Source organism: Monodon monoceros, unplaced genomic scaffold (assembly GCF_005190385.1).
Source record: "Monodon monoceros isolate NGI ecotype Baffin Bay Population unplaced genomic scaffold, NGI_Narwhal_1 Super_Scaffold_18, whole genome shotgun sequence".
Lineage (NCBI taxonomy): Eukaryota > Metazoa > Chordata > Mammalia > Artiodactyla > Monodontidae > Monodon > Monodon monoceros.
The window spans coordinates 69,478,712-69,501,876 of record NW_021703774.1 but is presented as its reverse complement, the minus strand read 5'-3'; the positions used below and the strand labels follow the sequence as shown (position 1 = coordinate 69,501,876).

General features: G+C 38.1%; 1 protein-coding gene across 1 annotated transcript in view; it reads right to left on the bottom strand.

The window, feature by feature from the left end:
* The window catches only part of GON4L (gon-4 like), an 87,656-nt gene that overhangs the window by 40,106 nt on the left and 24,385 nt on the right, over positions 1-23,165 (bottom strand). Inside the window, exons 4-12 of the mRNA XM_029227571.1 lie at positions 22,439-22,632; positions 21,649-21,723; positions 21,421-21,471; positions 18,198-18,248; positions 17,787-17,882; positions 16,792-16,911; positions 16,043-16,213; positions 12,071-12,263; positions 5,616-5,717 (exon numbers count right to left, since the gene is read on the bottom strand). Of these exons, the coding sequence (XP_029083404.1) occupies positions 5,616-5,717; positions 12,071-12,263; positions 16,043-16,213; positions 16,792-16,911; positions 17,787-17,882; positions 18,198-18,248; positions 21,421-21,471; positions 21,649-21,723; positions 22,439-22,632 (1,053 nt within the window). The remainder of the gene's footprint in view (positions 1-5,615; positions 5,718-12,070; positions 12,264-16,042; positions 16,214-16,791; positions 16,912-17,786; positions 17,883-18,197; positions 18,249-21,420; positions 21,472-21,648; positions 21,724-22,438; positions 22,633-23,165) is intronic.

Sequence of the window (23,165 nt, the reverse complement as noted above, 5' to 3'; positions counted from 1 at the left end):
TATTTGTATGGAAATATGTTCATATAAATGTTTCAGACATTACATGAAATTTCTAAGAATCTTATATGTTCTGGTATAATGTTATAAGTCATAACTCTAGTTATTACTTTAAAATGTATATCTCCGAAATAACTAAATTTTCTTGTCAATTGCATTACTATGAACTTGCATCAAATCTTTAACCGTGGTCATTTTTAAGTCTCTTTTCATTTACAGACAGTTCTGGGTGTACTCTGATGCTTTCACAAAAATGTTCCTATAAAAGCGTTTCATCTTCAAAGAATTCATGGAAAAGACTGACAAGTACAGGTTTCTGGTAACTGACGATACTGCTGAACTGAATGAATAAGCATTTTCAGAACTCTAATGGAAAACTGATGAATTCATAAAAGCGCTAACAAAAGATCAAGATAAAAAAAAAACTGATTGCATGGGACTGAGTGAACTGATGAGGATGATTACAATTTTCGTGACTTTCTGTTTGAATAAAAAAAAAAAAAAAAGATAAATCCCACAAGGACTCAGAGGCAAAAAATATACAAATCAATTTTCACTGCAAAGTAAAGGAGCTGTTACAGTGGAGGTTTACTGGACTGAATGTCAATATTATGACATAGTATGAGCGTGCTTTGTGTTTGGTAATTGCCATCATTGTTGCTTTTGTTGCAGTCATCCATTTACAATGCTTGGTGTCAGTTTATGTCTTGTAAAAATAAAATACAGTGTGTGTGTGTGTGAGTTGTGAAAAAAAAATAGTATGGATAACAGAGCAAGAAGATCAATCCTGATTGAGGAGGATCTCCCTGAGAAATTACAGTTGACCCTTGAACAACATGGAATTGAACTGTATGGGTCCACTTATATGCAGATTTTTTCAGTAAATATATTGGAACAATTTGGGGGGGGGGATGTGCAACAATTTGAAAAAACCCTCAGACAAACCACAGAGCCTAGAAATACCAATAAATTTAAGAAAAAGTTAGGTATGTCATGAATGCATAAACTATATGTAGATACTAGTCTATTTTATCACTTACTACCATAAAATGTACACAAATCTCCTCTAAAAAGTTAAAATTTATCAAAACTTACACACACACTTACAGACCATACATGGCACCATTCACAGTTGAGAGAAACCCAAACATAAAGATGCAGTATGAAATCATGACTGCATAAAATTAACTGTGGCATATACTGTACTTCTGTAATAATTTCATAGCCACCTCCTGTTGCTAGCTCAGGTGTTGCAAGTATCTGCTTAAAACATCTCCTGAGCAGTCTGTCTCTCCAGCAAATTGCGTACTGTAGGAAAAACTGATCTCTTGTGGTTCTTGAGTATTTTTCATCAAGTTTAGTACAATACCATAGGCCTTGAATAACACCATGGGACCCATGCGAAGTGCCACTAGTGATGCTGGAAGTGCTCCCAAGAAGCAGAGAAAAGTCATGACATTACAAGAAGACGCTGAATTGCTTGATATGTACCAGAGATTGCGGTCTGCAGCTGTGATTTCCCACCATTTCAAGATAAATGAATCCAGTGTAAGGACCATTGTAAAAAATGAAAAGGAAATTCATGAAGCCATAGCTGTCGCTATGCTGGCAGGGGCAAAAACCTTGCGCTTTTTGTGAAATACCTTTTTATCTCATATTGAAAATGCAGCTTTTATGTGGGTGCAGGATTGCTATAAGAAAGGCATACCTATAGACTCTAATATGATTTGAGAAAAAGCAAAGTCATTATATGACAACTTAAACCAAAAGGAAGATGAAGGATCTAAGTCTGGAGAATTTAATGCCAGTAAAGGATGGTTTGATAATTTTAGAAAGAGGTTTGGCTTAAAAACTGTCAAGATAACAGGAGAAGCAGCCTCTGCTGATGCAGAGGCAGCAGACAAGTTCCCAGACTGAGGAGAAAGGATATCTGCCTGAACAGGTTTTTAGTGCACATGAAAGTGCCCTATTCTGGAGGGGGAAAATTTTTTAAAAATAAAGCCTCAAAAGACATTAGTAAGGAAGAGAAGCAAGCACCAGGATTTAAGGCAGGAAGGGAGAGGCTAAGTCTACTGTTTCGTGAAAATGCAGTTGCATTTACCACCAGGACTGCCCTTATCTATAAAGCTGCTCACCTTGATGGGAAAAGATAAACACAAGCTGCCAGTCTTTGGATATACAAAAAGAAGGGCCTTTCTATGGATTGGTTGCATCGATGCTTTGTCCCTGAAGTCAGGAAATACCTTGCCTTTTAAAGTTCTTTTGAAATTGGACAATGCCCCTGGGTACCCAGAACTCCATGAATTCAACACTGAAGGCGTCTAAGTGGTCTACTCCCCTCCAAACATGTCTCTAATTCAGCCTCTAGATCGGGGGTAAGGACCTTTAAGGTTCATTACACACAATATTCTATGGAAAGGATTATCCACACTGAGAGACCCCAATGGAGAGAACATCACGTAAGTCTGGAGGAAGGATCACACCACTGAAGATGCCATCATTGTTAAAGAAAAAGCCATGAAAGCCATCAAACCTGAAACAATAAATTCCTGCTGGAGAAAACTGTGCTCAGATGTCCTGCATGACTTCACAAGATTTACGACAGAGCCAATCAAGGAAATCATGAAACAGACTGTGAATACGGCCAAAAAAAGATGGGGGTGAAGGGTTTCAAGTTCTGAATCTTGGAGAAATTCAAGAGCTAACAGACACTGCACCAGAGGAATTAACAAAAGATGACGTGAGGAAGATGAGTGCTTCCAAAACAGTGCCAGACGATGAGGAAGAAGATGTAGAAGAAGCTGTGTCAGAAAACAAACTGACATTAGACAATCAGGCAGCAGGGTTCCGATTATTTAAGACTGCTTTTGACTTCTTTTACAAGGACACTTCTATGATATGGACTCTGAAACCAAAGCACATGGTGGGAGAGGGACTGGTACCATACAGAAACATTTTTAGAGAAATGAAAAAGCAAAAAAGTCACAAAGAAATTACAATGTATTTCCATAAAGTTACCATCTCTGCCTCCCCCTCCTCCTCCACCACCTCTCCTGCCTCTGCCACCCCGAGACAGCAAGACCAACCCCTCCTCCTCTTCTTCCTCCTCAGCCTACTCAATGTGAAGACAAGGAGGATGAAGGCCTTTATGATGACCCACTGCGATTTAATGAATAGTAAATAATCATCATGCCTACAGTTAATAAACTTATCTGTTGTGTATGTGTATATACCTTTGTGTAAGAATCTAATAACTGTATGGCAAGAATTGTATGAGATGTTTTTGTGTCATCATCACACCTAAGTATTCATCACGTAGAGTATCATGTACAAGACTGGTATTGAAATGGATAGCCTATCCTTACATAGGCATAAAGTGACTGATGTTTAATATAAAATTAATAATCAATAAAATTAATAATGTTGTTTTATTAATGATTTATAACTGTGCTTTCAAAGAATTACATTACCAACTGTGTATCAGCCTATTATCACATTTTTTTAAAATGTAACAATGTTTCCAATCCTGTACATGAATATGACTGTAATACTGTATGCCATAAAAATTTTGTAACCATTTAGCAGTGTACTGCTGAATGGCTACAAAATTTTGTAACCATTCAGGCCAGCGTACTAAGAAGCGATCTGTGAAGCAATCATATCAATTACACTAGACTACCATCAAGCCATCATACTGCTGCTTCTTCATTATCAATGCATGAATCCTTATACCAGTAAATAAATGTTCCTTTTTCACTTTTCATTTTTCATTGTCTAGTGTTTCTAACATATATATCTACAGTGTTTTGTATCATATAAAACAATATTAATATAGATACTAACAGATGATTCAGCTTGTAAACAGATAACATAAACTTACAGTATCGATAAATACGGTACTGTAAATGTATTTTCTCTTCCTCATTATGACTTTCTTAATAATATTTTCTTTTCTCTAGCTTACTTTACTTTAAGAACACAGTATACAAAACACATTATATATAAAATACATGTTAATAACTATTTATTTTATTGGTAAGCCTTCAACAGTAGGCTACTAGTAGTTAAGTTTTCGGGGAGTCAAAACTTCTAGTCGGATTTTCAACTACACTGGGGTTGGGCACCCCTACCCTCTGAGTTGTTCAAGGTCAACTGTATCTATAAACTGAAGAAAGTAACAGACAAACAAGAAGGGAAGGCAAGTGTATACCAGGATGAGAGCTGAATTGAAATGCAATCTCCTACTTTTCTGCTTCAAGCAGAAAATGTTTCATGACCAGCACATGACACTGTGGACCATTCGCTCCTTCTTGAAAGACTCTTCCCTTGGTTTCTGAGACACAAGGCTTTGTTGTTTTTTCTCATACCTTCCTAGACCCTCCTTCACAATTTTCTCAAAACCTAAATCCTCAAGTCTTTTCTTTCTACACTTTCTCTCTGATTCCTGGTGCTTTCCTTTCAATGCAACCTTAACTGTCATAACATACCAAAATAAATGGAAGATCTTCATAAAGGAAACGGCATTCTAATCTTAAAAACAACATGAAAGATGAAATAAAGCAACAAAACAGAACAGAAGTCCTAAAGGATTGTGTTTACATAATTCTCTTTGCACAAAGATTTGCATTATTTAGGTACATAATAAACACTTTGGGATACTTATAAAACTTTCTTCATAACCTCGTCAAGAGCCAATGTCTTACCTTCACCATGTTGTGTATACTATTCCAGTACAGGGTCATGCACACACTCAATAAAAATCAACAGTTCCTGAAATATGTTTTCCATCATTGGCAAACTAGCAATGAAATAATTTTAAACAAATGACTCAAGCCAAGTTATTTAATTGTTTTCCATGCCTCCAATTTTGCTCTCTTTACCCACCAAATCAATACATTAAACTGGCATTAAATCAAAGTGATATTTCTAAAATCCAAATCAGTTCCTATTTATTTCCTGCTTTGAGCTCTCTGAGCTCTCCTTTTTGACAGATCAAAAATCAGATCTAAGGTTCTCCATGAACTGAACACTGCTTAACTCTTCTATCACCACTCACTCATACAACTTAACCAAACTACTTACTATTTTCCAAACACATGTATTGTTTCATAATTCCATGGTTTGCAGAATTCTTCTATTTGCAATATCCCTCTCTGCCCCCATTCACCAAAAATTTCTTATTGCTCCTTCAAAACTAAAATAAAACATCCCATTTTGTGAATCCTTCCCTAACCCATACCATACATTAGGACAGTATAACCCTCTTTTAGGCCACTAGTGTATACACAAACTATTATTATAGCACCTATCACTTGGTACTATACCTGTTTCTGTTTGTATCCCCCTACTAAGCTGACATCCTACAGGCAGAAGCCATGTCTTATTCATTTTGGTACAATCGCTGCCAAATACTCAATACGTGACTGTGGGATGTATAAATGAGTAACTGATAGGCTTCCTGAATATATATGTAAATTTAAAGAATTATAGAAATAAATGGGTGGAGGAAGCTTAAATGTCTTGAGTGGGCTACAAACTTCAACCTCAGAAATCTGCAAAGTAAACAAAGGTAGATGTGGAGAAGTCAAGACCAGGACTCATAATAAACACAGACTCACTGGTGATTCTTACTGCCCGGTCAGTGCGGAAATCCTCTGTGTCTGGTTCATCCAGGTCTTCCAGGAAATTATATTCTGGATCGTCATCGTCATCTGCCTCATCTAGGAAAAAAAATGTTTTAGACACTTATTGCCAACTCTGAACTCATATCTCTAAGGAAAATTTAAGATGTTCAGCACCATAAGAATCTACTCCAATAAAGCACATTTATTCTGAAGTTTTTATTTTTATTTTATTTTTTACTTATTTTTTGGCTGGGCCACACGGCTTGCAGGATCTTAGTTCCCTAACCAGGAATTAAACCCAAGCCCTCAGCAGTGAAAGCGCAGAGTCCTAACCGCAAGGGAATTCCCTATTCCGAAGTTTTTAAACAACTTATTCTTTTTTTCCTCAGCGTCTCTGCACAGATCATTTCCCACGGTGGACTCCTCTCACCTATTCTCCCCAATTAGCCAAGTTCCTTCCTTCCTTCCTTCAAACAAAACTTAAATTTCTCAAAATGCAGCAAAAGCCTGAAAACTGAACATATAATTTATCTCAGTAAACCCACTTAGAGTGGTGCATCTCATTAAAATATTTTTGTAAAACTCTTTATATAAAGGCATTGATAGTGAAAAAAGAAATGACCCTAATTCCCAATAATTAGGGAATGACTATAATTATGATGCCTTAGTATAAAATAGTATATACATATAGAATATAAACATTCTATACATGTTCAATACATTCATGACAAAAGTACAACACAATACACACATAATACTCATAAGCATAAAAATATTATATCCCTATAATAACTCAGAAATAACTAAAAATATACAAAAATAACAAACATTTGTAATGGCAGAGCATAGAAGTATGGGTATTTTTCTCCCTCACAATTTTCTCTAATGTTGATGCTATGATGTCTTTTAGATTCCTAACTAAAAATCCTGAAGGAGTCAATTATGGATTGTTTTATACATTTTTTTTTTTAATAAATTTATTTATTTTTGGCTGCACTGGTTCTTTGTTGCTCCGCGGGCTTTCTCTAGTTGCAGTGAGCGGGGGTTACTCTTAGCTGTGGTATGTGGTCTTCTCATCGTGGTGGCTTCTCTTTGTTGTGGAGCACGGGCTCTAGGTGCGTGGGCTTCAGTAGATGTGGCTCGTGGGCTCTAGAGCACAGGGTCAGTAGTTGTGGTGCACAGGCTTAGTTGCTCTGTGGCATGTGGGATCTTCCCGGACCAGGGCTCGAACCCGTGTCCCCTGCATTGGCAGGCAGATTCTTAACCACTGTGCCACCAGGGAAGCCCCTGGATTGTTATGTTATATTAAGGTAAAATTTTTCCTGGGACAACTTTAGATCAGCATCGTCTAACAGAATTTTCTGCAAGGTCAGAAATGTTCTACATATGCATTGTACGACAACGGTAGCCACTAGCCACATGAGGCAACTGAGAACTTGAAATGTGGCTAGTGCAACTGAGGAAGTGAATTAAAACAAAAAGCAAAAACAAAGCCTAGAAAATGAGAATAACTAATTCCTTACCACTATGTAGCCATTACACAGGAGAGGGAGATCTCTATGTATTACAATAAAAAGATGTCTAAATTATATTAAGTGAACGAAGCAAGTTGCAGATGCAGGACAATATGTATAGTATGATTCCTTTCTTGGAAAAAAAGATAAATATGTGCTTGATTAAACACAGAAAATATCTAGAGAGAATTAACAAAGACTGAAGAATAGAACTCTTTCTTAATTTTTCATAATAAATATTTTTTATTAAAAATAAAAATATATACACACACTTTTTTTTTTAAATTTTTGGCTGCATCGAGTCTTCATTGCTGCGTACGGGCTTTCTCTAGTTGTAGCGAGCGGGTGCTACTCTTCATTGCGATGTGCGGGCTTCTCACTGAGGTAGCTTCTCTTGTTGTGGAGCACGGGCTCTAGGCATGCAAGCTTCAGTAGTTGTGGTGTGTGGGCTCAGTAGTTGTGGCTTGTGGGCTCTAGAGCGCAGGCTCAGTAGTTGTGGCACACGGGCTTAGTTGCTCCGCGGCATGTGGGATCTTCCTGGACCAGGAATTGAACCCGTGTCCCCTACGTTGGCAGGCTGACTGTTAACCTCTGCACCACCAGGGAAGTCCCCCACACACATTTCTGATTCATAATCACTGGAAAATTTGTACTGATAAACCCCAATCTAACCTGATATTCTTTACTCAACATTTATTGTTTATAATATATAAATCTGCATTGTATATATATAGCTATTTAAATGTGAAGGCTTTTTCACCCATCTATAGGTTTATCCCCCAATAAAAATGTTTTAAATCCTTAGGAATGGAATCCTGTCTTCGTAATCTCTATAGTACTTTCTATGTACGTCTCTTTACAGCAGGTTCTTTACAAACGTTGCTGAATAATGTAAGTTCTGGGGAAAGCCTATAACATATGGATACTGCACACACGTTTGGACCCCCATCTGTTTAGGTGCAAGAACTACAATAGATAGCTTCTGCCCATACCATACAAACGGGTCAGCCAATATTCTCAGAGAACCCATTTGGCAAACATGTTGAAAAATCATTTAGGAAGGTTTCTTCTGAGTTCTGCTTAGCTTTTAGTACCCTGATTGTGGAACCTGCCCTCTGGGTCTAATTACTTTTTTGACTGATTGACAATGTCAGCATCTACCCAGCTGATCTCAATTTTGTGTACCCACCCCCTCTAGTACAGCCTCTTATTTTTTGCAAACGAGACTCACTTTTAATAATATGCAGAGCAGATGGTACTAGGAACATGTGAAAATAGTTAGCCACGTAATACTACCAAAATAAACCAGCATATGGCTAAAGTTTGGTACTGTGATCTATATCTAGCATCATTTCCTATTTACCAGCACTCACAAAATTCAGCTGGTAGATCTGGGGATCCAAACCTACCCTACTCATTGGCTCTATGTTCTCTTTTTTAAATCTATCCTAATAAGGAAACAAAAAAATACTGTTTTAAAGAAAGAGGATTTTCATCCTCCCCACTAACCATTATTCCATTTCCTCGATCAACCCTTATCATACTCTTATTTCTCCCAGACCAGTAGTTTCCAACCATTAGGATATATAAGAATTAGATACCTAGATGATAACCGTTAGTAATTCTGATTCAGTAGGTATGGAGTGAGGTCCTGGAATCTGTATCTTTTTCTTTTTTTTTTTTTTTTAATTTATTTATTTTGGCTGCGTTGGGTCCTTGTTGCGGTACGTGGGCTTCTCATTGCAGTAGCTTCTCTTGCAGAGCACGGGCTCTAGGCACGTGGGCTTCAGTAGTTGTGGCACGCAGGCTCAGCAGTTGTGGCGCATGGGCTTAGTTGCTCCGCGGCATGTGGGATCTTCCTGGACCAGGGCTCAAACCCACGTCCCCTGCCTTGGCAGGTGGATTCTTAACCCTGCACCACCAGGGAAGTCCCTGGGATCTGTATCTTAACACCATCCAACGAATACATCCCTACACTCCCTGATTCTGATTCAAATTCTAGGGACAAATTATGAGAAACACCACCCGGACTCCCAAAATCCTGACAGCCAACTCTGTCTGGCCTTTCCTCCTCAACAGCCAGCATCTCAGCTCTTTCAACCAAGGTGATAACAATCAGGGCACCAAAGCTGCTGCCCTAATAAAGCCATGAAAACCTGACTTAATTACTATCAATATTTTGTCTTAGCTTAGGTCTAAGGACAAAATGCAGAGCTTGCTTATGAAGTGTCACATGCATTTAAAAAATGCTTTAATGTCCCCTGAGACTTCTTTGATTGAGATATGTTCCTAGAATATTAAACTGGTTTCTAATCCTAGCAGTATAACAAATTGATTCTATAACACAGAGCAACACAATGAATTTCTCTGACACTTTTACAAAATGGATAGAATTATCTTTGTCCCTGTTCACTCCTTTCTGCAGATATTTTTGAGCCTTGGTATCTTGGACCTTGAATGCGTTGATAGAAAAAGGAAGTGTCAATAAATGAACTTCAAGAGAATAATAAATCCCCCAAAAAAGTGACGTAAAAAAACTTCATGTATGTAGATGTGTACTTTTTTCTGGGGAGTGGCTGAACAGCTTTCATCAGATTCTCAAAGGCGTAAGGGATGGAAAAGCTAGCAGCTTAGACTCCTATCAGAAGACTAATGCGATAATACATCAGTTGTTGATTATTAAGGAAATGACTCTCCAGTTAATATGTCAATGACTCAGCTGCAAATTTCATCCTTTTCTCCTTCATGCAAGTTTGTGCATTTCATTGCTTATTACCACTTCTGCTATAGAAGGTGGGTGGAGAAGAACAAAAATGCTAAAATTCAAACCAATTTGCTTCTTGTTACCTGTCTTTTCTAAATGTTCAGGGAATTTAAACTTAGGACTAAAATTCTTCCTATTGCCACATTAACGTGGAAAACTAAAAGGTAACGTCATATTTGAAAACTCTCACGAGAGGCACATCAAACTATTATCAGTGATCCCTCTGCGGCATGAAACCGTCATCATGAGGAAAGGCTTTAACAGTTTTCTTTACACAATATTTGATTTCTTTACTCCAAGCACGTGTTACCCTTATGGTTATAATACAGAATATAAGAGAAAACTCTGGGGAGCATATATTCTACAGAACCTAAATACATATTATCTCAATGTCACTTCCACCCATCTGATTCCTCTCTTGTCACTGTTGTCAAATATCTTTCAAAGGTCCATCTCAATTACCACCTTTTTCATGTTGCTATCTCTGGTCATGCTAAAACAATAATTCTCTCTCTTCTAAAACCTTAGAACAGAGTTTATGCCACTTTTATGGTGCATCTGAGTTCATTCAACTTCATTAATCTGAAATGTACCATGCATTTAACAATGGACCAGGCACCATTCATACATGTTTACTCCCTAAGAAAATGATAATTTTCCTCCATCTCTCATAGAACCTAACACACTGCCTTGTAAAAGAAAGTACTCAATACCAAATGCCAAATTATGTGCAATATAGTTATTAATAGCTTTATAAGGTAAATATGAGAACTTACTTTCTTTCATTCACTTATCCTAATTTATTCCTGGCCTTACCTACCCAAATATTTACTCACCCTATTTCCATACAAGCTATATGTTCTCTTATTTATCTTAAAGCATTATCCTTTCAACACAAAAATCTTACAGTAGTTGTTCTTAGAAGACAGGGAAAAGAATAAAGATATGCTCTGTAAGTTGTCTGTAATTAAGTCTGATAGGACATCATGTGATCCAGAAATAGGAGCAATGAATTTGGCTACGGATTGAAGTGAGATAGTGAATGACTCTGTTCACATAAAAATGCAAGTAAGACTTTGGTTCAGTTATACACATTTTTTAAAAAGTGTGAATCTTCCACAACACAACCAGTATGAATATCCTGGTCACTCTCCATTGAAGAGAGTTAAAAGGAAACAACAATAGTAACAAAATTGCCCTGGTTCCATCAAAAGAATGTGACATCATCTGGAATCACTACAAACTAAATCAATCTCTCATTTCCTCTAAATTTACAGAAACACTGCACAAAATGATGAATGGTAACTGACTTTCATTATAGTACGCTTAAAAAAAAACCCACAAAGACAATTTTAACAATGTATTGTTTTAAAGTAAGAATTTTACTTATATTCTAAAACAAATAAGGGTTGCAGCAGGGATTCTTACACCATGTATGACTGCAGTCAACATTGTTTCTGTCTGATCAATTCTCCTTCCCTACTTCTGGAAACACTGTCACTTCTTTTGGGTAACTGCTTACTCCAACCCCGTTGTTTACAAGGTGCTGCCAATCACAGGACTCCATGCTGAAACAGTCTCCCTATCAAAGCCATGCAATACCAAGACAGTGGGCATGTGATCAAACCCAACCAATCAGTTGTTTCTCTGGATTTTTCAAACTGGAGCCTGTAGGAGAGAGTTCTTCTGATGTGGGGACAAACCAAGAAGTGAATGATGCCCTTATGATCATAGTTCCAGCCTTGTAGAAAAAAATAGGTTTGAGAATGGAGTTGACTGACAAAAAGTAGAGATGACAGCTGTTGGGAGGGAAAGTGGGTCTCAATTCCACTGTAGGTTTTTCTGCCCTTCCCAAAGTCTGGTTTCATTCAGCACGTTGAGAGTTAGGATTCTTTCACCTGCATCAGGAAGAACCTTACCTAACATGACAGTCTTCGAGTGAGTCAATGCACTCTCGTGAAATCATATATAAAATTATACGTACGTTTATGTTTCAGGGGAGGAATCTTAGCATTCTAAAGATTCCCCAAAAGACTCTTTAACAAAAACAAAAAGCGGGGGGGGGAGTGGAATTTAACCAAAAACACCCCTTTCTTTAAGCTTTTAACTAATGAAGATTTTACCGGAGACCATGGACAGAGTAGATATTAAATGCGAACGAAACCACTTACCTTCATTCCCCACATCATCATTCATAAGCCCCCCCAGCCACATCTTCCAGTCCTCATCATCTGCTGTATTGGGGTCATACATGTCTGGGGTGATGTCTGGAGCTCGGAGCTCTGCCTCTAGTTGCCCCAGGGGAACATCTTTCAGAGGCATCTTAGAGCGAGTTCGGAATGCAATGAGACTGTCATCCATGGGCTAGTCAATGGAGAAGGAAATAAAAACATATCACTGAATGCCTAATGCTTTCAATTTCTCCAAACTTCATCATATCTTGTGTGTTTCTCTTCTTAGCTTAAAACACAAGGTCTCTTCTCTAAACCATATGGATTTATTATTCTTTGTCTGAGAAACTTTAAGGATAATGACATCAAATTTTTTTTTGTAGGAGCCAATGTCTTTTTTTTTTTTAAAGGTTATACTCCACTTACAGTTCTTATAAAATATTGGCTATATTCCCCTTGTTGTACAATATACCCTTGCACCTTATAATGATGTCAGTTTTAAAACCAACATTTCAGGAACATTTATAAGAGCTTTATTAAGATACAATTTACACACCATAAAACTCACTCTTTTAAAGTGTATAACTGAGTGGATCTTACTATATTCACAGAGTTGTGTGACCATCACCACTATCTAATTCCAAAACATTTTCATCACCCCAAAAAGAAAAGCCATTTCCCTTAGTGGTAGCTCCCCATTCTTCCCTGATCCCAGTCTCTGATACCCACTAATCTTTCTGTCTCTATGGATTTGCTTATGCTGGACATTTTATATAAAAGGAATCATAGGGACTTCCCTGGTGGTCCAGTGGGTAAGACTCCACGCTCCCAATGCAGGGGGCCTGGGTTTGATCGCTGGTTGGGGAACTAGATCCCACACGTGTGCTGCAACTAAGAGTTCACATACCGCAACTAAGAGTCCGCATGCCACAACTAAGAAGTCCACATGCTGCAACTAAGAGTCCGCATGCCACAACTAAGAGTCTGCATGCCGCAACTAAGAAGTCTACATGCCACAATTAAAAAGATCCTACACGCCGCAACGAAGACCTGGCACAGCCAAAATAAATAAATATTTTTTAAAATAAATAAAAGGAATCATACAATATGTGGCCTTTTGTCTCTGGCTTCTTTCACTTAGCATGTTTTCAAAGTTCATCCATTTTGTAGCATGTATCAGTACTCATTCCTTTTTTTTTGTAATAAAATTTATTTACTCTATTTTATTTTTGGCTGCGTTGGGTCTTTGTTGCTGCGAGCGGGCTTCTCACTGCGGTGGCTTCTCTCATTGCAGAGCCCAGGCTCTAGGTGTGCACGCTTCAGTTGTGGCTCGCGGGCTCTAGAGCACAGGCTCAGTAGTTGTAGCGCACAGGCTTAGTTGCTCCATGGCATGTGGGATCTTCCCAGACCAGGGCTCAAACCCGTGTCCCCTGCATTGGCAGATGGATTCTTAACCACTGCATCACCAGGGAAGCCTCTCACTCCTTTTTTTTTTTTTCTCTTTTTTTTTCTCTCATTTCTTTTTATTAAGAAAAAAGGAAATGAATAATGTCTATTCATACTCTTTGCCCATTTTTTAATTCGGTTGTCTTTTTATTGTTGACTTATAAGAGTTCATTATATATTACAGATACAAGACCCTTATCAGATATGTGATTTGCAATTGCTTTCTCCCACTTTCTGGGTTGTCTCCACTTTTTTGATGTATCCTCTGAGGCACAAAAGTTTTTAATTGTGACGAGGTCCAATGTACCTATTCTTTTTGTCATTTGTGCTTTTGGTATTGTATTAAGAAACCACTGCCTAATCAAAGGTCACAAAGATTTACTCTATGTTTTGTTCTAAGAGTTCTATAATTTTAGCTCTTACATTTAAGTCAATAATCTATTTTGAGTTAACTTTTGAGTGTGGTGTGAGGTAAGGATCTAACTTTCTACTCTTGCATGTGGATTTCCAGTTGTCACAGCACCATTTGTTGAAGGACTATTCTTTTCCCATTAATTGGTCTTGGAACACTTGTCAAAGATTAACTGACCATAAATTTAAGAGTTTATTTCTAGACTCTCAATTCTGTTCTACTGATCTGTATGTCTATTCCTTTTTTTTTTCTAAAAAGATACTTTAAGAGAAGTATCTTTTTTGTATTTTTACTTTTTAAAATATTTATTTATTTATTTGGCTGCTTCGGGTCTTAGTTGCGGCACACAGGATCTTTTGTGTGGTGTAAGGGCTTCTCTCTAGTTGTGGTGTGCAGGCTCCAGAGCGTGCAGCCAGTTGCGCATGGCCAGGGGGAAGGATAAGCTGGGACGAAGTGAGAGAGTAGCATTAACATATATACACTACAAAATGTAAAATAGACAGCTAGTGGGAAGTAGCTACATAGCACAGGGAGATCAGCCCGGTGCTTTGTGCCCACCTAGAGGGGTGGGATAGGGAGGATGGGAGGGAGATGCAAGAGGGAGAGGATATGGGGATATATGTATACATGTAGCTGATTCACTTTGTTATACATGAGAAACTAACACAACATTGTAAAGCAATTATACTCCAATAAAGATGTTAAAAAAAATAATAATAACTGGTTGGGACTTCTGTGGCAGTCCAGTGGTTAAGACTCCACGCTTCCAATCAGAGGGTGCGGGTTTGATCCCTGGTCAGGGAACTAGGATCCTACATGCCACGCAGCACAGCCAAAAGAAAAATAAATAAATAAAAATTAAAAAAAAAAAAAAAAAGAAGAACTGCCTAATGATGGAATTTAGAAAGTCATCATTTGACAGTAACCATAGTAATGACTGTTTCAATCAAGAACAAGCAATGGATGTTAAAATTAGTGGGTGAAAAGATATTTTGCCTCAAAGATACATATTAATTTAAAAATGGAAAAATAATAATTTTACAGCGAGGAAAACAAGCAGACACCACCTTAACCATGTGATCAAATTTAACATGACGGAATTTATGTGCCTCCTGATATGATGCAATAAAAAGGACATATCACTTTTGTGATATTTGTGCCAAAAGTGCATAACCGGAATCTAATTATGAGGAAGTATAAGAAAAGTCAAAATTGAGGAACATTCTGTAAAATAATTGCTCTATAAGGTTCAAAAATGTCAAGGTTATGAAACTTTGAGAAACTGTTCCCAATAAAAAGAGTTGAAGAGAAAAGACGACTAAATACAACATGTAATCCTAGACTGGATCCCGGATCACAAAAAAAAATCATTTTTCTTTTGCTTTATATAAAAGATATTATTGGGACAATTGGCAAAATCCAAATAAGGATTTTAATAGACTATTAATATTATATATCCTTACTTTCATAATCAAATGTCCTCATCTGTAGGAAATATACACTAAGATATTTAGGGGTAAAAGCGCATCATGACTGCAACACACTCTAAAGCAATTCAGGAAAAAATAAATGTGTACAGAGAGAGAGAAAGAAGGAGAAAACGATAAAGCAATTGTGGTAAAGGTTAATATTTGAGGAATCTGGCTGAAGGTTGTTCCTATGTTCCACATTTTTTTGTGTGTGTGTGTGGTATACGGGCCTCTCACTGTTGTGGCCTCTCCCGTTGTGGAGCACAGGCTCCGGACGCGCAGGCTCAGGGGCCATGGCTCACGGGCCCAGCCGCTCCGCGGCATGTGGGATCCTCCCGGACCGGGGCACGAACCCGTGTCCCCTGCATTGGCAGGCGGACTCTCAACCACTGCACCACCAGGGAAGCCCTATGTTCCACATTTTAAAATGCTCTCTGTCACATACCTTACGTCTTCCTTAGGAACTGCCATTCTCACTTAATTCTCACTTACAATAAAACATACAAACTAGAGTACCAAAGACCTATAATTTCATGCCTGTTACTAACTGTATCAAAATTTAATATCTTCCCTTCTCCCTTCCCAATCTGAGCAATGACTAAATTATTCCATTTGACTTTTTCAGCAATTTAGAGTTATGTTTACCTGGAAAGAATCCATGCAGACTGGACTGGAAGCCAGCTCCTCATCTACCGCATGCAACTTCTCCATGAAAGTACTATCCTTGGTCTGTTTGGGCTTTGGTGGGGGCGGAGGCCCCATGGGCACTACCTCAGCACTGATGTGCCTAATGGCAGGTGTGGTGACTTTCTCAGCCTGATTTAAAGGGGCAAGTATGTTAAAAATTAAAGGGAGGAAGGGAAGAGAACAAAAAAAAAAAGCGGGAGGAGAGAAGCATGTCTTTCATATGCTAGCAATCTTTCTCTTCCCATCTAGATAGAGGTATATAAAAACAAAGGCACTGTCAAGTACATTAATCTAATTAGGTTTCATCCTATTTCCAATGAAGCCAACAGGATGCTACTTAGGTTATCAAAAGCAGGGAAATACAATAAAAATGGCTTTAGAACAATATTAGAAAACACATACAAAAAAGAGAAGGGTAGAAGGAAAGAAACTCTGCCAGTCACTCACATTTGGCCCCTTAATAAGAACTCTCCCTGTCACTGAGTTCCAGTTTTCTTTTAACTGTTCACTGACTTAAGGGAATTTGAAATTCAGTTATAACTAGTCACAAATACCAGGAAGATAATGGCATGATTACTGATCTTGAATCATGTTTGGCAAAGGGTGACAGCTTAGAATCACCATGGATAAATGATCTATTTATACCGTTAAATAATCTACTTATAGAAGCATCTCTAATTTATCTTGCTAGTATGATGTGGATTTACCTCTGATAATATGCCACTCTCCTCATCTGTTTCAGTCATCTCAGAAGACTGCCTCAATCTGGATTTCTTTGCCCCACGTGGAGACGAAGCAGTGCTTTCAACATCACTTTCCAATAAACTCTACAAAACAAATCCAGTTCACTTTCATATGTATGCCTCTACCTCATTCCACTGAGTTTGAAGTACCTCAATAGAATGAATCACAAAATATCAATCACTGAATTAGAGTAAGAGAATAAAATTTAAATAAAAGCTTAATTTGCTGAAGGTAGGAACAGGGATCAGATCTCTATCCTCGTCAGCATTGTAAACTCTGTAAAACTGTAAGGCATTGATTTAAAATCCTTTAACAAACAAGTCAAAGAACAAATTAAGAAATAGAATATTACATTAATTATGAAAATGAACGAACTACAGCTACAAGCAACAGCATAAATGAATCTCAAATGACTTGTGTTGAACCAAAAAAAAAAAAAAAAAGCCACACAAAAGAATAGACTATGGTTCCATTTACCTAAGGTTCAGAAACAGTAAAAAATTGAACACAATGTGTACAGCTGCATATTTAGGTGATATAAGTAGAAAGATAAGCAAGGAAGTAATTACCAAAAAGTCAAGATAGTGGCTGTCTATAGGGGAAGAAAAGTGACTGTGATAAGAGGTGTCTGGCAATGTTATACTTAATGACTTTAAGGAAGGTTCATAAGGATTAGCTTTATAGTTATTTAAGCTGTATATTTTAATTTTTATCCTATGCACAGTTCTGTATGTTGTATGTGTGTTATATTTCATAATACAAGACATGAAAAAATCAAGGGAGCATGAAGAGGAGTCACAGTCTTAGATTTATGCAAAGAAATGAGTAGAAAAAAGAACTGTGTTTCAACCCTCTGTATAGAACAAGTGATATTACTAAGGAAGCAAAGTACACCCTGCCTTGTGGAGCCAACTTTTTTCTATATTACCAACTAACACTCACACAGGTAACCACTGACCTCTTCAGCAGTCTCATCTTCTTCTTCATCATCGGGCTGGTACTCTTCATCTGAGGAATCATCGTCTTCAAGGTGGATATCCACAAACTGAGGAGGCTACATAAGTACAATTATATAAAAAAATAAAATAATAGAAAACACGAATCATATGTATTTGGGAAATAAAGGGAAGAAAGCAGAGCAGGAAAAAGAAAAATCCTAAGAGCACAACAAGCAGCTAAAGCAAGTAATAAGAGGCAGGAGTTAATAAGATTTCTAGCATGAGAGTCAAACCTAAGACTAATGAAATGGAAAAAAACAAACCTGGAATTTAAATAAATACATAGGTCCAAAAAAGTTAACAAATAGAAGCATTTCGAAACTGATGAAGTATTTCTGGAAAAGAATAAGAATTACCTCTTCCAAGTTTACCTTAATTTCATTGGCCTTCTTAATTGGTGAAATATTCCATGTTGGAATTACCTACCAACAAAGAATATAAACAGTTAAGTTCCCTTAACCAAAATAGACTATTTTTCATTTTTACTTCTTTACCATCACAAGGAGCCATCAGACTAACACGTAGCTGCAGTGATGTAGGGGTACTGATTTACACTGTCAAATATTTGTCAGAGCTTGGCAGAAGAAAAGGAGAGATGAATCTATTTCCATCATTAGCATCTCTGCCTTAAAGCTAGTAAGAATCTAGGTCCATAAATGGACAAAGTGTCTATATTGTCTACTTTATATTACAGCTTGGGTTCACATAGAATAATAAATATGAAAACTGTTTATAAACTACAATAGTACACAAACCTAGGATACTACAGGTGACAGCAGCCTTTTGCCATCAGTATGTCTTAATCAATTACATAAATCCACCATAAGTATGCCTCCAAAAAGCTAGCCATGAAAAGTTCTTAGGGAAGGATTTCGGGGTGAAGTGTCAAGTCGTACACAACTTCTTTTCAAATAGTCCAGGAAAAAAACAATAGACAGACACAGAGAGAGATAAAGCAAATATGGCAGAATTTAACATTGTTAAATCTAGATGGAATCTAGATTCACTGTAAAATTCTTTTCAACTTTTTCAGGATTTTAAAACAATAGAGGGGCTTCCCTCGTGGCGCAGTGGTTAAGAATCCGCCTGCCAATGCAGGGGACACGGGTTCGAGCCCTGCTCTGGGAAGATCCCACATGCCGTGGAGCAAGAAAGCCTATGCACCACAACTACTGAGCATGCACTCTAGAACCCGCAAGCCACAACTACTGAGCCTGTGTGCCGTGACTCCTGAAGCCTGAGCGCCTAGAGCCCATGCCCTGCAATGAGAAGCCACCATAATGAGAAGCCCACGCACCGCAAAGAAGAGTAGCCCCCCCCCACCGCTGCAACTAGAGAAACCCTGTGCCCGTGCACAGCAATGAAGACCCAATGCAGCCAAAAATAAATAAATAAAATAAATAAATTTTAAAAATAAAACAATAGAGTTGGCGGGGGGAAGTTTTCAAAGAATTCTTTAAAACCTCTTACATACTCCTGACACAATACCACTGGAGTGCATAATTTCTTGACCATCTAACTGTGACCCAAACGAAATCATCCTGAACAAAATCCAACAGACCATTAGGTTCTGTCTCTATAAGGAGCCTTAGGCCCTCCACATCTCCTCAGCCCTGCCACGTTGTGGCTACTTATCTAGCTCTGTGGAGCCAGGCCCAATACAGGGTAAAGGGAATGATGTGATTCAGGTCCATACCTCTTCTCATGTTTGTTTCTAAACCAATCAATTTTCCTACTGCCAAATCCATCAGGAAGGAGTCAGTCTATTAAGATTAAGAAGCAAGAGAAATGGACTCTAATCTTTGCTCTCCCCACATAAACTATAGCCTTGGGTTGTCTACCTTCTCTGCAACTATATACGTGGTTGGTAGACATAATCCAGAGCCTGATTTGGATCTCCCTGGGTTTTTTTTAATCAAATATGGAATTAATGTTAATTATATTCTATGTCAGGTAGACTTCATAGAACTTCTGTCTCACTGATGGCTGCTTTCATCATAGCTACCACATATTCATTTGTGATTACTTTCTGGAGAAACATGAAATTTCACTTTATGCAACCAGGGTTAGTTAATTAGACAAATATATACAAATATATATATATGATGTGGCTGTCAAAAAAAGCCAGTGCATAGGGGGGCAGAATTTGCCACCCTAAAATGTATGTCTTTGGCATATTAAAAAAAAAAAAAAAAGCCAATGCAACCTTAGGCTGCATTAAGGGAAATATGGAATCTGAACACTGAGGGAATAACCTAACTTTATTTATTTATTTATTTATTTTTTCGGTACGTGGGCCTCTCACTGCTGTGGCCTCTCCCGTTGCGGAGCACAGGCTCCAGACGCGCAGGCTCAGCGGCCATGGCTCACGGGCCCAGCCGCTGCGCGCACGTGGGATCCTCCCAGACCGGGGCACGAACCCATGTCCCCTGCATCAGCAGGCGGACTCTCAACCACTGCGCCACCAGGGAAGCCCTATTTTACTTTTTTTTTGGCTGCACCATGCGGCATGCAGGATCTTAGTTCCCTGACCAGAGACTGAACCTGCACCCCTGCAGTGGAAGCTCAGAGTCTTAACCACTGGAATGCCAGGGAAGTCCCAACCTAACTTTAATCTATACTAGTTAAACCCTATCTGAAGCACTAGATCCACTTAAGGCATACTTTTAAAAGGATATGGACAAACTTGGCACATGCAGAAGAAAAGGATCAGATTGGTGAAGGTACTCAAAGCCTTGTCACATGAAGACCAATAAAAACTTAGGGGACGTTTAGCAAGAAAAGAACGTTATAAAAAGATATATTGGTTTTCTTCAACTAGAGGAAAGGTCACGTGGAAGAGGAACAGACATTTCTTCTACAGGGCTGCAAGGAACAGAACCAGACAAACAGACAAAAACTACAGTATGCATTTTGGGTCCATATGGCAAATCTTTCCTACTATCAGAGATAGAATGGACTCCCTCAGGACTATCACCTGCCTTGTCGCAGAAGGTAAGCACAAACTGGACAAGTCTTGTTAAGCATATAGAACACAGTGCCCAGCATCAAAGAGCTTGCTGTATCAGAATGCTTCAAAAGTCTTCAAGAGGTTCTCATACTTTAGTGTGCAAAAGAATGTACTGTTGGGCTTTCAACAATGAATATTCCCAGGCCCTACCCATGGGTCCTGATTCCTAGGTCTGAGGTGAGCCCAAGAATGTGCATTTTTAATAAGCACTCTTGAGGAACCCCATACCAGGGTGATCTTGATGCAACTGGTCCCTGGAACACAATTTGAAATACACTACTTTAAACACTTCACCACATATCTCACAACATGAATAGAAAAACTGTCATCACTCATTGCTTTCAACCGCTCCAAATGGTTATCTATCTAGCACTTCCAAAAAAGCAACTAAAATAAAAATGAACTATGATAATGATTTCATATATTGCATCTCCACATGTCTATTTGCCTTTTACAAATATTTCTTTAAGGAGTCAAACCCAGATCATAATAAATATTTCCTATATTTTTTCCCTACAAATAACCTGGAATTATATACTATTAACAAAGCTAAATAAACGATAAAGAAAAAACAGAACACCCACCACTCCTTTTTCCACCACTTCCTTCAGTTTAGAGCGTGTCATTTTGGGTTCCTAAGAAGGGAAAATGAGAAGAAAACAGCCAATGAAAATCATCGAGTGATTCTTGAGTTTGCCCCCAACTGCCAAATTATTTAAAAACTCCCAAGTGAGTTTGTAAACAACTCACTACACTTAGCCAGTTTACAGATAGTTCTGTTCCATGACATTGAAAGAACTATAACTACTCACAAACATTGGCATATCCTCCGTCTCACTGATGGCTGCTTTCATCATAGCGACTACATGTTCATTTGTGATTACTTCCTGGAGAAAGATGAAATTTCACTTTATGCAACAAAGATGTATCATCTAGATAATACTCATGTCTCTGTAACTCTGCTAGATATATGTAGAGGATAAACGAGAGCTAGATACCCAAATGATTTCAGATTAGAGTAGAGCAAGGCAATTGAAAGCAAAGAAGGAAGTTTTGGAGAGAAGCACACAGCTTCCAACAATGTAGCAAGCAAATGGACCAATCTCATTAGCTGATACTAACAGGAATGGCTCAAAAAAAAAAAAATTCTCAGGTTAACTATCTGCTTAAGAGAAACAGTAATAAACAGCAAAGGCTTTATAAACAGCTGTACTGCTACATAGCAAAGAAGAGTATTTGCATATGTGCAAAGGACTGTTAACTGGGCATCTTTTAAGACACACTGACCCACAAGAGTAAATCCACCGTGAACACTATCATCTTCCATTATCTTTGAATATGCTAAACAATAAACAATCAAATCAGTGGAAGGAAGCAGTGTAACAATTTATCTTCCCAATTAAGTTCTTTCACATGTGTTCACATTTCAAACTTGTGCTGAGTGCAAAGGGAAGGTTACCCTGAAATGTAAAATATTTTGCCACAGGGAACTCACAAAATTAGTAATTCACACACCGAGACTCAAGAGTTTCCTGAGAACTTTTATTTGCTCCTGGTGAAAGAGTTCTATTCCCATTACACGGCTGCCCCCGTCTTACTCACATGAAGGATGTTTCGCACGTTGACTGCTGTTAGGTTGTGCTGCTTGGCGCCGTCCTCTAAGGTGCGGTCAAGCATGTCATCCAGCTTCAGGTCACAAGCCAAAGTCCCTTCTTCTTGACCCTTTCCATCTCTTTTCCTCTTGGTACCCTTTTTCTTTTTTCGCCTTTTCTCGTTTTCTTCACTGTCTTGCTCTTCTGCAAATAAACCAAGAACATCACAAGAATCACCAAAGCAACTGCTCCCGGAACTTAACCCAAAAAGCCACCAGTAAAAGAAAAGGCCAGCTGTCTGGCCCTGGAAATCAAAGAAGACTAAGATATAACAGCGGTGGTAAAGGCAGATGTGGTAGTACTGTTGTAGTAATAACACCTAACATTCACTGAATATTCCTTTTATGTCAGGCATTCTTCTACACACTTTATACATATTAATTCACTGACTCCTCATAACAACCCTATGAGGTAGGGGCTATTATTTTTCCCACTGTACAGAGGAAGAAACTGAGGCAGAAAGATTAAGAAACTTTCCCAAGAGCTAATAACGACAAAGCCATGTTTTAAAGCCAAGCACTCTAGCTCTAGAACTCTGTCTTAATTATTACTCCATACTACCCAGATAATACATCAGAAACCCAGGTTTATGTCCCAGATCTATAACTTAACTGGGTTGCCTTGGCAATAGTCTTATTTTTTTCTTTTATAAAATACAGATATCTTCCCATCAGGGA